The 14,649-nt window shown below is 43.5% G+C and overlaps 1 protein-coding gene across 3 annotated transcripts in view; it reads right to left on the bottom strand.

Annotated features, from left to right (window-relative positions):
- The window catches only part of INPP5A (inositol polyphosphate-5-phosphatase A), a 251,562-nt gene that overhangs the window by 27,560 nt on the left and 209,353 nt on the right, over positions 1-14,649 (bottom strand). For all 3 annotated transcript variants that reach the window (XM_074875636.1, XM_074875638.1, XM_074875637.1), the window contains exon 11: positions 14,340-14,414. In XM_074875636.1, coding sequence (XP_074731737.1) covers positions 14,340-14,414 — 75 coding nt within the window. The remainder of the gene's footprint in view (positions 1-14,339; positions 14,415-14,649) is intronic.

Genomic DNA, 14,649 nt, shown 5'->3' with positions numbered 1-14,649 from the left:
TATCCCGCAGGATGGCGGCGTGTTTGCCCACTGTTCATTAATCATGTCCCATCTCACAGCTGCGCTGATACCATTGTATGAATGGCAGAGGTTCCCAAAGAAATTAGATTGTGTCCTTCTTTCCCCTCTGCCACCTCATAAATCATTCCTGAAATGTGCAATTAGCAGCTACTTGTACACATTAATTATCTGTGTGAAAAGCAGCTACCTGAACCACCTGCACTGCTGATTAGCTACCTCTCTAAGGCCCACCCAGCCTTCCTCTGTTCCTGGCTGCTGTCTTGCTGTATGGACGTACTTTTACACGAGGACGCCCAGTAACGGGCAGCTTTCCCTATTTCAGTGCATCCGACACCAAATTCTGTGACAGTGCGCTGGAAAAGGTTTTGCAATACAAATAACCACAGATAATTTGTACATGTTTTAACATCTGATCGAAGGCCCAAGTATCCAAGATGCTTGGATAAATATTTATAAACATCTGTGTGGAAACTTGCAGTATGTATCTATTAACATGCTCAATCCTAAAAACGGGCTGGTGCAGCCACTATTCTTACTGAAGCAATCTCAACATACTTCAGGAAAAAATGGTTTGTGGTGCATGTTTCCAGACTATGATCCTGTATTGAAGTATGTATACACAGATGGCTACAATACATGCATGCAAACTGGCTGTGAAAACAAATGTTATCATCCCTTTCCCACTCCACGTGTCTCCACCTTAAAGATACTAACTGCCCAATGTGAACCTAGCATAGGAAAAAAAAATCTACCAGCCCAGTTAAAACTTCTTTGAAATACATGTCTATTAATACAGTGCAAATACATTTTTCCTACTGTTGCCAAGTAAAGAGATCAGAGCAGGAAAGTGGAAGCATCAGGAGAAAGAGGCTATTTCTGAAGTGTGAAAACTGCAAGGACTGAATAAAAGCACAATGCTCCACAGAACACAATGGTATAAATTACTCATGGGCATTCCAAGGGCTGGCGACTTAAATAGATGCATTGTCCTCTCACACCAATTCACGCTTTCAAAATTTTATACATTCAGATTGTTCTTGCTATGATGATGTTTGCAAACTAAAGGAAGGCTGGGGTTTAGAGGACTAAGCATTCAGATGTGTGTTATTATCCAGAGAAGTTTCTGATGTGTTTGTTTGCTGCAGTTGCCTGTTTAGTTGTGTCTGTGCTATGCAGATGAGCTGCTGACACTGGTGACAGAGAGGACACAGATAGCAGGAACAAGACTGTATTGTGTGCTGTGCTCTCTGTCAGCTCCCCAAGTTTTCCCAGGTAGAGGGACATCTTTAACCTGAAATGACAAAGCCAAAAACTCAGAAGGACCCAGCTGGATGTCAAAGCCCAACTAGGTGCCTAGAAGAAATATTTAGGGAATGCTCGTTGTAAACAATTCATCCTCACATGTAAAACATTTAAATATTTTCACTGGATTATCTGCACAAACTTTTATTTCAATGCTATATTTTAAACAATTGTTTAACAAATTATTTCTTTTTTCCTAGCTATTAAGTGACTATGTTACAGTACCTGTAACCTTCTCTTCAAATGTGTCCACAAACTACGCAAACAGAGATCTGCTCATTCTTAGGAAGGGCAATGACAAGTTATTTGTGTGTTCAGGACTACGCAGTGTGAACCCACCTAACAGCTTTTCTTTATTTACCTGGTAGCACTGCAGACAGTGCGGGAAGTGAGAGGGAGAAACGATGAAAACTTGAACCGTGCATTTTGAGAAAACTCCAGTTAATTTTTCAGTAGAAGAGCATGTTTTAACTATTACTTTTTTTCTGGTATTAAAAGCACTTGGGTTCTCATTTAAGCCTGTAATCTCAAAACGCAAGATTATTGGTGAAAAACCAAGGCATTCACTAGGTCTGGTCACAAATAATTATAAATGTCACTTCCCCTCAACACAACTTAGTAAGAGAAGGAATGGGACCTGACATGGGAATCATTTAATTGTATTTGCTTTATGATAGGTACACTGGTGTCTGGAGCTCCTTGGCACTGCAGAAAATGAATGAAAATTAATATAGGTCAGATGATACTGAGGAGCAGTCAGAATCTGACAGGGCAATGTCTTTATTTTGAAAGCATATAACATTGTTTTTAAAAAAAAGCCACATACTGTTTGTGGCTAGAACATACTCTATTCATGGCAGTTCTCAGCGTTTTTCAGCTCATGTATTTCCATATTGCACACTAAACAGTATTGTGAATAATGTCATCACTGTAAGAGTAAACATGAGTATGTCTGTCACTCTAAATGCCTTAAAAATGACAAAGAAATTAAGTTCAAAGCCTAAAAATCAATATATTGTTCTATTTAATTTGCTCATTATAAGATCATCCTTAAGAACCAAATCTTTAAGGTGTTACATGATGTGCTGGGGTAATTTGAGCAATTACACAGAGATTTTAAAATGCTGCCGCTAGAAGTTAATTCCAGAACTATATATCACAGGCAGTTCAGAAGACTGTTTTTTTCCTCCAACTCAATTTCACCAATATATTTCACAGAATCATCTAGGTTGGAAGGGACCTTGAAGATCATCCAGTCCAACTGTTAACCTAACACTGACAGATCCCAACTACACCATATCCCTAAGTGCTATGTCAACCCGCCTCTTGAACACCTCCAGGGATGGGGACTCCACCACTGCCCTGGGCAGCCCATTCTGATGCCTGACTACCCGTTCTGTAAAGAAATACTTCCTAATATCCAGTCTAAACCTTCCCTGGTGCAACTTGAGGCCATTACCTCTTGTCCTATCACTTATTACTTGGTTAAAGAGACTCATCCCCCCTCTCTGCACCCTCCTTTCAGGTAGCTGCAGAGGACAATGAGGTCTCCCCTCAGCCTCCTCTTCTCCAGACTAAACCCCCCCAGTTCCCTCAGCCCCTCCCCATCAGACCTGTGCTCCAGACCCTGCACCAGCTCCGTTGCCCTTCTCTGGACACGCTCGAGTCATTCAATGGCCTTTTTGGAGTGAGGGGTCCAAAACTGAACACAGTATTCGAGGTGCGGCCTCACCAGTGCTGAGTACAGGGGTAAGATCACTTCCCTGTCCCTGCTGGCCACGCTATTGCTGATGCAAGCCAGGATGCCATTGGCCTTCTTGGCCACCTGGGCACACTGCTGGCTCATGTCCAGCCGGCTGTCAATCAACACCCCCAGGTCCCTCTCTGACTGGCAGCTCTCCAGCCACTCCTCCCCAAGCCTGTAGCACTGCTGGGGGTTGTTGTGGCACAAGTGCAGCACCCGGCATTTGGCCTTATTGAAACTCCTACAGTTGGCCTTAGCCCATTGTTCCAGCGATTTATACCTAATTGCATATATATTATATATATATGTACAATATATATATTGTATATTATACTTATTTATACCTAAATGATAGTAAGGATGATGCAGGGCCTATGTTTTATCTTAAGCTGCAACCATTTTGTTGCTGATATTATGTCAAGATATTTGCTCTACAATGTCCAGTGACCAGCCCAACATGCATGTTTGGTTAACATCTTCCAAAGGAAAATACCATTCTTCCTTCCTTCCTTCCTTCCTTCCATCCAGTATATCTGTAGTTAGCTTCATGAGACACAGAGATAACACGCCTTGGGGGATACGGCCACGCAGGATGTGTAAAAAGGCAAGCGGCATGCGTCCGCTGGCCTGCGACTGTGAGAAAATACTCACAGGGCAGAATATGATTTTTAAAAACAGGTTAAATGTATTGATAGGATTTTGCAGTCTGAATTTATGTATCTCTGTTTAGCAAACTTCATGAGCCAAATACTTAAATTAGTTTATATGCTCAAGCTCCTACTGACCAGAACGGGAACTGGCTTGTCATCACTGGAGCTCTGCACAGAATTCAAGACTGGCTGCATTTGCAGTAAAGGATTTTCCCTATTTCATCTGAGTAGATTAAAAGCATTTAGGGCTGTTGCCTTATCAGCTGCAGTGCCCTTCACCTCCTACCGGAATTACCAAAACTGTTGTTTTTCCAGGCAACTGTGTTGCCTGTAAAAGCTGCTGAAGAGAGTTTTGGTTTCCCCCCCGTTTTTCTTGTCAGCACTATGAGGTGCAAGTGCATTTGCATACAAGGGTGAAGCAGAAGCCAATGCACATGGGCTGGGGTCCTGCACAGGCACTGCCCGCAGCACCCGTATGCCGCCCAGTCAGGACCAGTTGAGTCGGGCTGGACGGATGGTCCTGGCGCCGCGCAGCCCTTCCGACGGGGACCCCAGCGAGCTGCCTCGCCCCAGGGCCCGAGTACGGGCTGCAGGTCGCCGTCCCTACAGCTCATGGGGCCCTGTGTGGTTAAGCAGTATGTGCTCTGGCCAAAGACAACAATTATCTGTAATACTACATTCGATATCACGTAGCTTGACAGTAATCAAAGGATTACAACGGAGTTTAACCAGTTGTAGACATCAAGGTAATTTTGCTTGCTTCAGTTTGAAGTGATGAGGCCAGTGTCCGTCGGGATGCTGTGATGGGCCACCTTGGCTAAAATCACACACATATGAACCCTTTAAAACAGGGCAACCTAATTCAGTCATTGGAGTAGAACAACAGCAATTACTCATCAAGACCTACAGACCAAAGTCAGAGCATTGGTAGATCAGAAGGTGATATTAGCAGCATTTATCAAATCCATCTGCAGGGCCCACCAGAGAATTCACAGCTGTGAAAGGGAAATGAAGTTTCAGACCAAAAAGAGGAGACGAGCATACAGAAATGACCTTAGAGAATTAAAATATGTGGACACTGGTCACTGTAACCTCCTTTGCCAGTCTTGTACAGCACATGATTTTTTTCAAGAGACTGGAAATACAGGAATTTTATCCAGCTCTCTAGTGAAAGAAAAATATTTAGAAACTGATTCAGCAGTCTACTGACTTCAAAAAAAGGCTTGTGGAAATGCTGATCCCTCCCACTTATCCATGAAAATGTCACACACAACTCCGCTCTGGCCTTATTTTAAAGCTAGTGTTTTCTCCAGCTAAAACTTTGTAAAATGATCCATTACTATATATTTTGAATCTTAATTTTCTTTCTCTCATAAAGCCATTCTTCAAAGTCATGTTTCACAGAAAAAAGCCCAAATTATTGAATATAAATGTACCACTTACGCTGCTTTTGTATATTATTACATTTCTGCATGTTTCTGAGAATTTGTCTGTACATCCCAATTGGCAGTGTTGTCAAATCATAAACTCCTACATAAATATGGATATATGGCACACAGAGAAACTGCATCAAATACACTTTTCCTAGCATCAGAAGAGTTAGGCACAGGCAGTAGAAGACTGTCAGTGCTGAAGGCTCCCTGTGCCTGTACTAATTCAGAAAATATTTGATTTCACTGGAAGCTCCCCCTGGAAAATGCTATTTTGTTCTTTTTTTGACAATATGCCCCCCCCCCGCCCCGGCCCCCCGGCGATATTCCAATGGTTTAAAGGACATGAACATTCCAACTTTTTCAGAAAGCTGCTTGGAAAATGAATTTAAAAATAATATTTCTGTTACAGAAATATTTAGATTGCTTAAAATGTCTATAAAGAACCACACTTTCCTTTGATGTCTATTGATCACTAGAGTAATGACTGGAGACTACTGCCTGTCTCACTAGCGCTCCCTTTTCTGTCTCCTTGCCCCCTTTCCCACACTCCCACATTCCTCATCCTCCCCACACCCCCGAGCCCGGTTTGTGCTGCAGGGCCCAGGCAGGGGTGAGACGGCTGGAGCCGCACAGCCTGAGTACCAAGGACCACGAGGCCCCGTCCCTCCTGGAGCGGAAACAGCACCGTGACGCCAGACACAGTACAGCGGAACTGCCTTCCCACAGCAGTACCGACTTTCCGAAGCGGTGCTCACTTTCCAAAGCAGAACCAACTTTCCGAAGTGGTGCATGTTCAGCTGATGGGCAGGGCAGGGCGAGTGCCCAGCACACTGCCAAGGAGTGTGCTTGAGACTCAGGGCCTTCACCTGGCACCAGGGTCTAACACAAACACCCCTCAAGAGCTCACGTGCTGCAGTATTTCTCATTCTGAAAGTCACTTAGTGCCTTACAGTATCTGTGGGTCCTGTAATACACACACAACTGAACGCTGATGGGATAAAACAGGGCTTTCACACTTTTCCAATCACAGAATCATCTAGGTTGGAAAGGACCTTGAAGATCATCTAGTCCAATTATGTACTCCTTACATTTTTCCAGTGGAGGTTTTAGCACTTAGACATTTCACATGCTCAGATTTTGCATATAATCTTGGTTTTCCTAATTGCCTTGTGTGGATGCTTTGAATCCAAGTCCATGGACTTCAGGCTGAAACTACCAGTATGGCAAAGCTGGAAGTTAAGATGCTGCTGGCAGCTCCCCAGGGCTCAGCCACCCCTCTGATCTGCAACATGCAGTGGAGAATCCAGATCTTAGCCTGGGATATTTTTGTTACTTGGAAGAAAAAATCAGAACCCTGTTGTACTACTCAGGTAATTAGCTCTCAGTAAGGAGATTGAACTTAAGTATATGGAAAGAACAAACTAGTTAGTTAAGAAGTTAAAAGCACTGAATCAGGTTAAGTACAGACTTTCACTCATGCAGCAGCAGTTACCCTATTAACATTCTGCTGACAACAAAAGCACCTTTCACATCCCAAGGGCTCCTTGCCGAAATGCTGCTCTGCAGAAGTGAATTGCATCCTATTCCTCCCGCTTCAGGGCGCCCGATGAAGAGCCCAAAGCATCTGAAATGCAGCACGACCGCTCACGGCATTCACGCAGGGAGACTACAGCTCCCATGGTCCCACGCTCCTGCCTGACTGCGCCAGAAATGCCACCTGCTCTCCAATGCATCAACACCACGTGGAAGCCCTGAGAACCTCTGGGCGAGGGCCAGTTCTCAGGGACCTCACCAGCCGGTCAAGTCTGAGTGCACACCTCCTGTTTTCTAATGGTGAAAAGTGGATTTTGTGACTCACTCTCCTGGGATTCCTGTGCTTGCCTTGATTTAAAAAATTTGACCGTGCAATACTGCATTAATGCAAATTGCCTTTTTCAAAACTTTACAGGAATAGACACTCTAACATTACTGTAATTAATTCATAAACTGTGCACAACAGCTTATAATAGAGCTCATTCAAAATGGCAACAACAACTGGGTGGATGCTAACCTTAAAACCAAAATATTTTAATTAGGAATACCCTGCTTGCAAATGTGACAGATTCAGGGGATTATTTCATTAAACTTTACATGTCTGTTAGTGTGAAACAGATCATGGATTTGTGCCACTAGGGAGTTAAAACCGGCATGCTTTGTCGTGCTAAATTGTCAGTTTGTGAGCTGCAATTTGACAAAAGCATAAAAATAAGCAGAATATGTTTTTCGTATTACTTGTAGGGTGATAAAGAATGGAACTTTCTTGAAGAAAGACTATGATCCATGTTTCTTACTTAGGCAAAACTCCCGCTGTGGGTTGAAACCTCCCCTGAGCAAGGCCTACAAGGCAGGCTTGGCTGACGTGGGCTTTTGGGAAACGGGCAGGACCCCAGAGGCACCTGAACACCAGGCGCCCCACCCTGAGGGGGCATTCGGGGCGCTCGGGTTGTCCACCTTGTCTCCCCCACATACAATCTGGCATGTTGAAAGGTCACCTAACACTTCCAGACACCTAAAATCCAAGGTGTTTCTTTCCCAGAGGAGAGTGAGATTCCCAGCCCTCCTCCTCGGGAGCTGCCTGGCACTGGCAGGGGGGTGCCCAGGAAGGGGGGTCAGCACAGAGTGCACCTCCCGCCAGGCCCAGGCTTGGGCACGCAGAAACCAGCAGGCAGTGAGAGATTCTGGAGGCCGCTCCTGGGATCAGAGGAGATCTGGATTCCAGCCTTCGCCTCCGATACAGTTTTTCTTTCAACACCTCTGTAGCATAAAATACACAAACAGTCCTAAAACCAGGGACCAGAACCCCTGTCTCTGCATCCCTGTGACCCAGTATCCCACTCTCATCTCTAGCTGCACTTGGATGGAAGTGTCCTTAAGTACTACATTTCATGTTAAACTTACTGTTTGCTAGTCTGTATGCGTGTGTGCACACCCACGAGGACGCAGGCATCCACCAGTGAGGGTATGAGGGGTGCCTGAAGAATGCAAAAGGACTGGGCTACTGCAGAGAGTTGGTGAAAAAAAATTAAGCCCCTTTCTATCTTTATTTGGATTGCTGTAGACTGCAGGCAAGGCGTGGCAGGCTAGGCAGGGTGCTCCTGTATATGCACAAACATTAACTGCAAGGGATGCTGGTAAGATCCAGAAACTCTCGAGGACTGGAATGCAGGTGCCAACACTGCCTCTCTGGATGTCCTCCTGCATGTCACAGAGGTCAAACAGGGTGCCCCGAGGCCAAAGCACGTCAGCAGATCTCACTGACTGCAGGCTGGGTTACAGAGGGCACATACAGATGTCAGACCTCCTCTTTAGACTGTACTTAAACAACGACCAATACCTAAAAAATAAACACAGCACAGTGCACCTGAATTAGCCTTAGGGCTTACAATAGCTGTGTAGGACAGGGTAGGGGGACAAAAGGCCACCAAATAATATTTGTAACTTTGCAATATGGGCAAATTCTACACCAGAATAATTAATTTATTTGGAACGTGAAGCTGGCAGTAAATAGCTAACCCAGCACATCTGGATTGACTTCTGCTTGCAATCTGGCTTTACATTTATGTTTGCTAGTGAGAACAATTCATTGATAGTATGTCCTGTCTCTGTCATTACTCTTTTTGCAGTGTATCCAATGGCATATAAACTACCACTAACCTAAGCAAATGCAATTCCAAGCACAGGAATACTGTTTTTGAGGAAAGGAATAGCACACGAAGCCATTCTCCTACTGGTACTTTATGAAAATCGGGCATCTCAGATGACCACCTTAAATCAAAGAGGCAGTTTCAGGATGCACAGGATTTCCTTACAACCAGTCCTAGGTAACAATGGTCCCAAGCAATCAATTTCCTTCCTCTATCCTAATTTGCCCTTATACATCATATTCAAGATTTTATCTGGACAGGGGCTGGTTGGCTCAGTGGATAAACCTCTGCCTTTTCACCTCTGGGATCATGGTTCAAGTCAAACCCTGATGAAATGCACTTGATCGTCCTAATCTAGTTCTTAGTGGACAGTATTCCCATTATCTTTAAAAGGGTCAGAGCCAAGGCCATTGGGAAGAGTGCATTGTGCTATATCTTGTCTGCTGATTAATACATTTTTAGTGATTTCAGATCCTTAACCTTCATGAGCACACATATTCTCACAAAAAGCTTAATAAAGATCCCTCATGGACTAAACCTTTCTTCTCAATTTGCATATAATATCAGGATTTCCTGGGAATATTAAAAAACCCACAAATACTCATAATTGAATTCTTTGTAATAACACCTCTAAGTTAATTAGCATGATAACAGATCACTTTAAATCATTACTTGGCATAGGGAGAAAAGACCTTTATAACTCAATCCATTTTTACAGCACATTATAGTTTTCTTCTCATAACACATCAGCTGAAACTAAACAGACACACAGAGTAAAGGGAATCTACCCCTGAAGGTGGATTTCACTGTTCAAAACACAGAAATTGAATAGGACTGTGCTCTCCAGAGAAGTTTACTGGTTGTTCTCTGCAGCAAGAGGACTGCGGATGGACCACTGACAGCAACGTTGAAGCTCTTTGCTAATTTTCTTCCCATTATAATAACAATTAAAGTAGGAAATGGAACCACTTCCATTTCATGAGTATCTAGGTTGGAGATCATCGGGCTTTTCTGCGTAACTATCTTGAATCTGTTTTGGAATGAATCTTGGCAACATCATTGGAACCACTGACTACCCACCACTCGGTCTAACCCCTCCTGCGGCCGCACAGCAGCGGCCGGGGGGCCGCCGAGCCGGAGGGCTGCCCTGACCACGCCTCGGTGAGGGAGCCGCTGTGGAACCAGCCACCAGCTTCCATGAGCGTCCACGGACAAGGGATTATGACTGTACCAGGAATAACATCAGGTTCAACTCTTAAGACAATTAACTCCCTGATTACTTTTATTATGTAGTTGAGGTCAAAATCTTAAGGACAGCACATTAGTTTCTATCTGGATTGATTCTTTAGTACAGTTCATAAGAAAGAGAGGAATGTATGCACCATTTCTCATTTCTGATTGTGGTTAAAGATTATAAAATGACTCCTAATGATTAAATCATTCCTCAGTAGTCATTAAGAGCTTTTACATTCTTACTATATATTTATTTAAGTGACTACTGAAGAAATTGCATTTAGCTTGTGGTTCTTTTGTACAAATCAAGAGCATGATGATAACTTTTTTGTTAAATAATTATCCCTGGCTTGCTTTTCTTTTGATTGTTTTGAAATTAACAGGTAACTCCTAAACACAAGATATTTTGAAGAGAAACCACTTGTAGCCTCATTTATCATAAATGACCAAGGAATTTGAAAAAAAATACGGTAAAAGTGTAGATTTATTCAAGAAGTCCCTGCACACTGCTACTCTCCTGAAAGCACCGGCATGATGGATTTTATCACTCAAGAGCTGGCAAATCCAAAGGCACGACCAGGTTTTGTGTGAGTAATATACCAGCGAGCCAGCGTCAGGCCAGGAGGAGCGGGCAGCACTGCAGACCCCCTCGGGCAGCCCAGCCTCCCCTGGGCGCTCCCCAAGACCCCCCAGCGCAGGGGCTGCTGGGCTCTGTGGGCAGTGAGGGGCAGGAGCACGAGGCGGGTGGCGGGGACATGGCCGTGGCTCCCCGCTGGCGCTGCCGCCTCCCGAGGGGTGCGAGCAGCCCGCTCCGGCCAGAGAGGCCTCGGCCGTCCTCTGCCCACTGCTCATGGGCAGCTCTGTGGGGCAGGAGGACACCACGGAGCTGCATGGCACAGCCTGGCTATATTCTACCGTCAGGGCCAGCGGTGTTAAGCTTTTCCTAATTCAAAGGCAACAACTTAAACTGGAATCCACCTGACACTAAGGTGAAACTACACGTTGTACCCCTTCTTGTTCCACCTTCCTCACTGCCCCTCTGTAACACCCCTCCCCAGCACCCCGACACGGTCATTCTGCTGTAGTGACGGAGCTGCACCCGGCTCCATCTGATGGACTGGAACTCTGATGTACATTTAGAGCGTAGGAATTAACTATTAAGACAGTTTCACATTATTGCTACGGCTATTTTCAAATAGCTGGTTTTCTCTTTATCGCTACACAGCTGGATAAATCTGTGTGTTACTTGCTGAAATAAAATGATACAGAATGCTCACTGCACTTCGAGGTAATACATATAGGTAATTGTTAAGCTAACTTTGGAATAAACTACAGGTAAGCCTGGATAAGATACAGATTAGTTTGGAAAAATTAAACCTGACAGATTACTGTATGCATTTCAAACTGAATTTCTGTTGAGCAGATAATTTGTATCTATATCAGATTTTTCATTAAAAAATACTCATTTTTATAAGTATATTTTAAGATTCCTTTTGTTGATTACAATGTAAAAAAGAAGGAATAACTGTGTATGGACAATGATAAAGTAGCCTGTTGATAATAAATATTTGTCAGGTCTTGTCACATCTGTACACATTCCAATGTTACTGAAGAGACACCACACTGATAAAAAAAAATACCCTCAGAAAAATCAATGGATTTTGAGCTAAAGCAGTTGCTAAACACACAGAAAACATCTTTATCCAACAGCCATAGTGCTGTGAAAATTCCCAAGCCTTGCATTGGTACAGCTAAGGAAAATTTAATCTTCCCAAATACTCATCAGGGCACTCCATCCTGCAGACCTGACAGCCCCACTTATAATTAATTATACAATTTCGATGGGAATATCGACTAAACAAAGCTATAAATCATAGAAAAAGTCAATAGGCATGGACACATTCAATCATGTCCCGACCAATGATTACTACTCTTAAAATACAATAATTATTTTCAGGAGCCAGCTTGAATTAAATTTCTGTCAGGCTGGTACAAGACCGGCGGTTGATGAAGGATGCGATGGATTTTTTGGGTTGAATTCGGCACAGAGACATTTATCCTTTTAGATAGGTAGTTTGTTTTTAGTGATCATGGTGCTGCGTGTTTAACTAGACCATGAAGATTAGATTATCTCCAATGGCTCATTATATCGTTTATCTTTTCCTTCCATGTTTGATCTGGAAGATTTCCCGCTTCTTGATGCATGAATGAAATGACTGCTGATTTTGAAATGGAATGTGCTTAAGTGGGATTCTGCCTATGCCTTCACACCCCACGTCCACGTATGTAACGTCAACCAGCAGTCATCCGAAATACCACTAGGATGTGGCAAACGGCAGCAACAAGAATAGCTGTTTTCAGCTTCAGAAATGTACCAGGAAATAATAAAAATGACAAACATCTGAGTTGTTCTAAAAAAAGCTAAAATATTATTATAATGACAGACATAGAGGAAAATCTGGGACAGGAATGGGAGTAGTACGGAAACGGGAACTGGGATTAGTGTTATTACTTCGAATTAAATGTCCCCCAAACTGCGAAACATCAGTGAAAGGAACGTTATGTATTTCCTAAAGATGCATTCACCTTGTAAATTTAAAAAAAAACCCAAACCAACTTATCTCACAGTAACCATGTTTTTAAGGTCTGTTGCCCCCACAGATATGGTGAGCAGACACACCACACGTGGAAGAGGCGCTGTGAGAAGGGACAGCAGTCCCCACGAACAGGATGGATGTCCACAGATGCTGAAAGGAGAAATAGATCTTCACTTTCCTCATGAGTCTGACTCATCAAACTCTTCTGAGCTCAAGAAACGAGTGAGATCTCAGATTCTTATGTGGAATTAACCTCCTAGGTGTAAGTCAACTTAAAACCAGAGGGTAATAGGGCTTCAGCTGTCTTCCTTGCCCTGGATCCTGGCAGACAGCCCTCCAAACAGCCCGGTTCTCTATGGACAGCAAGAGAACAAGCCGTAGGCAGGAGAGAAGAAGAGAGAGTGGGGAGAGTCATGAATCCTGTGTCCATCCATCCCTACACAGAAAGTAGCACTACGCTGTGTGAGCAGGCACACCGTGTAACTGGCACAGTGTGGCAAAACCGAGAGCTGGAGACTAGGGCAAACGCCAAGGGGTTCTCAAAAAAGCTGAGGCACAGAAGGTGAATCTCTTGTCTTCTTTTATTTTGGGCATGAGGAAGGAAGGTAAAATTTAGTCACCCTGAGGAAAGGGCTGACGAAAGAAGGGGAACCTTGGCTAGCCTGTCAGCCTGCACAAACGACTTTGACACACACAGTTTCCACAGACACACACAAAGTTTTCCAAAGGTTTTCTTTGCCTAGTGTAGCCTGCCCTATTTACACAGCTCAGAATATTCAACATATGAATGCTGTTGGTTTACGCACACGTAGGCAGGTCATGACCTGACACAAGCTGGCGCAGCTCTCCTGGCATCAGTGAAGTTGGGGCAATTCCTACAAGCAGAGGGTCTGGCCCATGACACCCACAATAGGGCTCCCACGTGCACCACACACATTCCTGATTTTTAGCCGCGCATAACTGTTTGAGATTTTTTTTGGGATGCTTAAAGTTTTTCCTTTAGATACATAACTCCTGGGAACCTTAGATGAAATTGAGAAAGCTGCAAGCAGTGATTGATACAGAGATTTTCCAAAATGAAGTGGCTACACTTTGAAGTAAAATCACCTTAAAGAAGATATAAAGCCATTCTCCACAGAAAAATCATAATCCTCATTACAGATTAGAACGTTAGCATTCCCTGTCTGCTTTCTCCTCTTAGAAAGCCCCGTATGATTGCCCAACACTGCCAGTCTGCTGCAGGGTTTGACCTTTCCATTCTATTGATTCATTTCTGTTACTCTTTGTACACTCAGAAGACCCAGATATTTTCAGAGCAGCTTTGCATTAAGGGCTTTTCCTAAGTTACTATGGTGCACAATCAAGAGCTAGTAAAGAAGCAGGATGCTTGAAGAAATGCTGACCAGAGGACAGAGAAGAAAAGTAAATTGTCACAAATATTTAATTTACCCTTTTTTCTATGAAAAAGAAGGTAAACAGATGCCAAAGTTAAGAAGCTGTAAACAAAATAAGTGGCTAAGTGAGGAGGGAGTTTGGAGCAGTTATTGTGTTAGATGAATTATCTCTTCTCATTCTGTAGAGAGGAGGGTTGTTAAGGGTAAAGGGCTGGTAGAGAAATGCAATTTGTATGTGAGTTTCCAACTTACTCCTTCAAAAGTGTTTAGCAATGAACTTACCGCCGTGCCATTGTTATCTCTAAATACATCTTGATTAAAATAGTCAAAGAGCTTCTTTTCTAACTGTAGCATAACCTAAAAAAAATAGAGGAGAAAGGTCAGCAAAGCTCTTGGACTCAGCCACCTAATACACAGCTGTTGGAAGTGACCCTTTCAGAGACATGCAACCCTTTAAAACCACACGGCATTTCTACATGCCTAAAGCTCCGTGTCAGCTTGCCCATGTGGTTGACTGGCAATCACTTAAAAAGATCCAATTAACTGAGCATTAGGTGTGACAATCTATATCCCTCCCCTCCCTTTAAATTAT

This window comes from Strix uralensis, chromosome 7, assembly GCF_047716275.1.
Source record: "Strix uralensis isolate ZFMK-TIS-50842 chromosome 7, bStrUra1, whole genome shotgun sequence".
In the NCBI taxonomy this organism is placed as follows: domain Eukaryota; kingdom Metazoa; phylum Chordata; class Aves; order Strigiformes; family Strigidae; genus Strix; species Strix uralensis.
The sequence above is the reverse complement of the archived record's forward strand: the minus strand, read 5'-3'. Positions and strand labels throughout refer to the sequence as shown.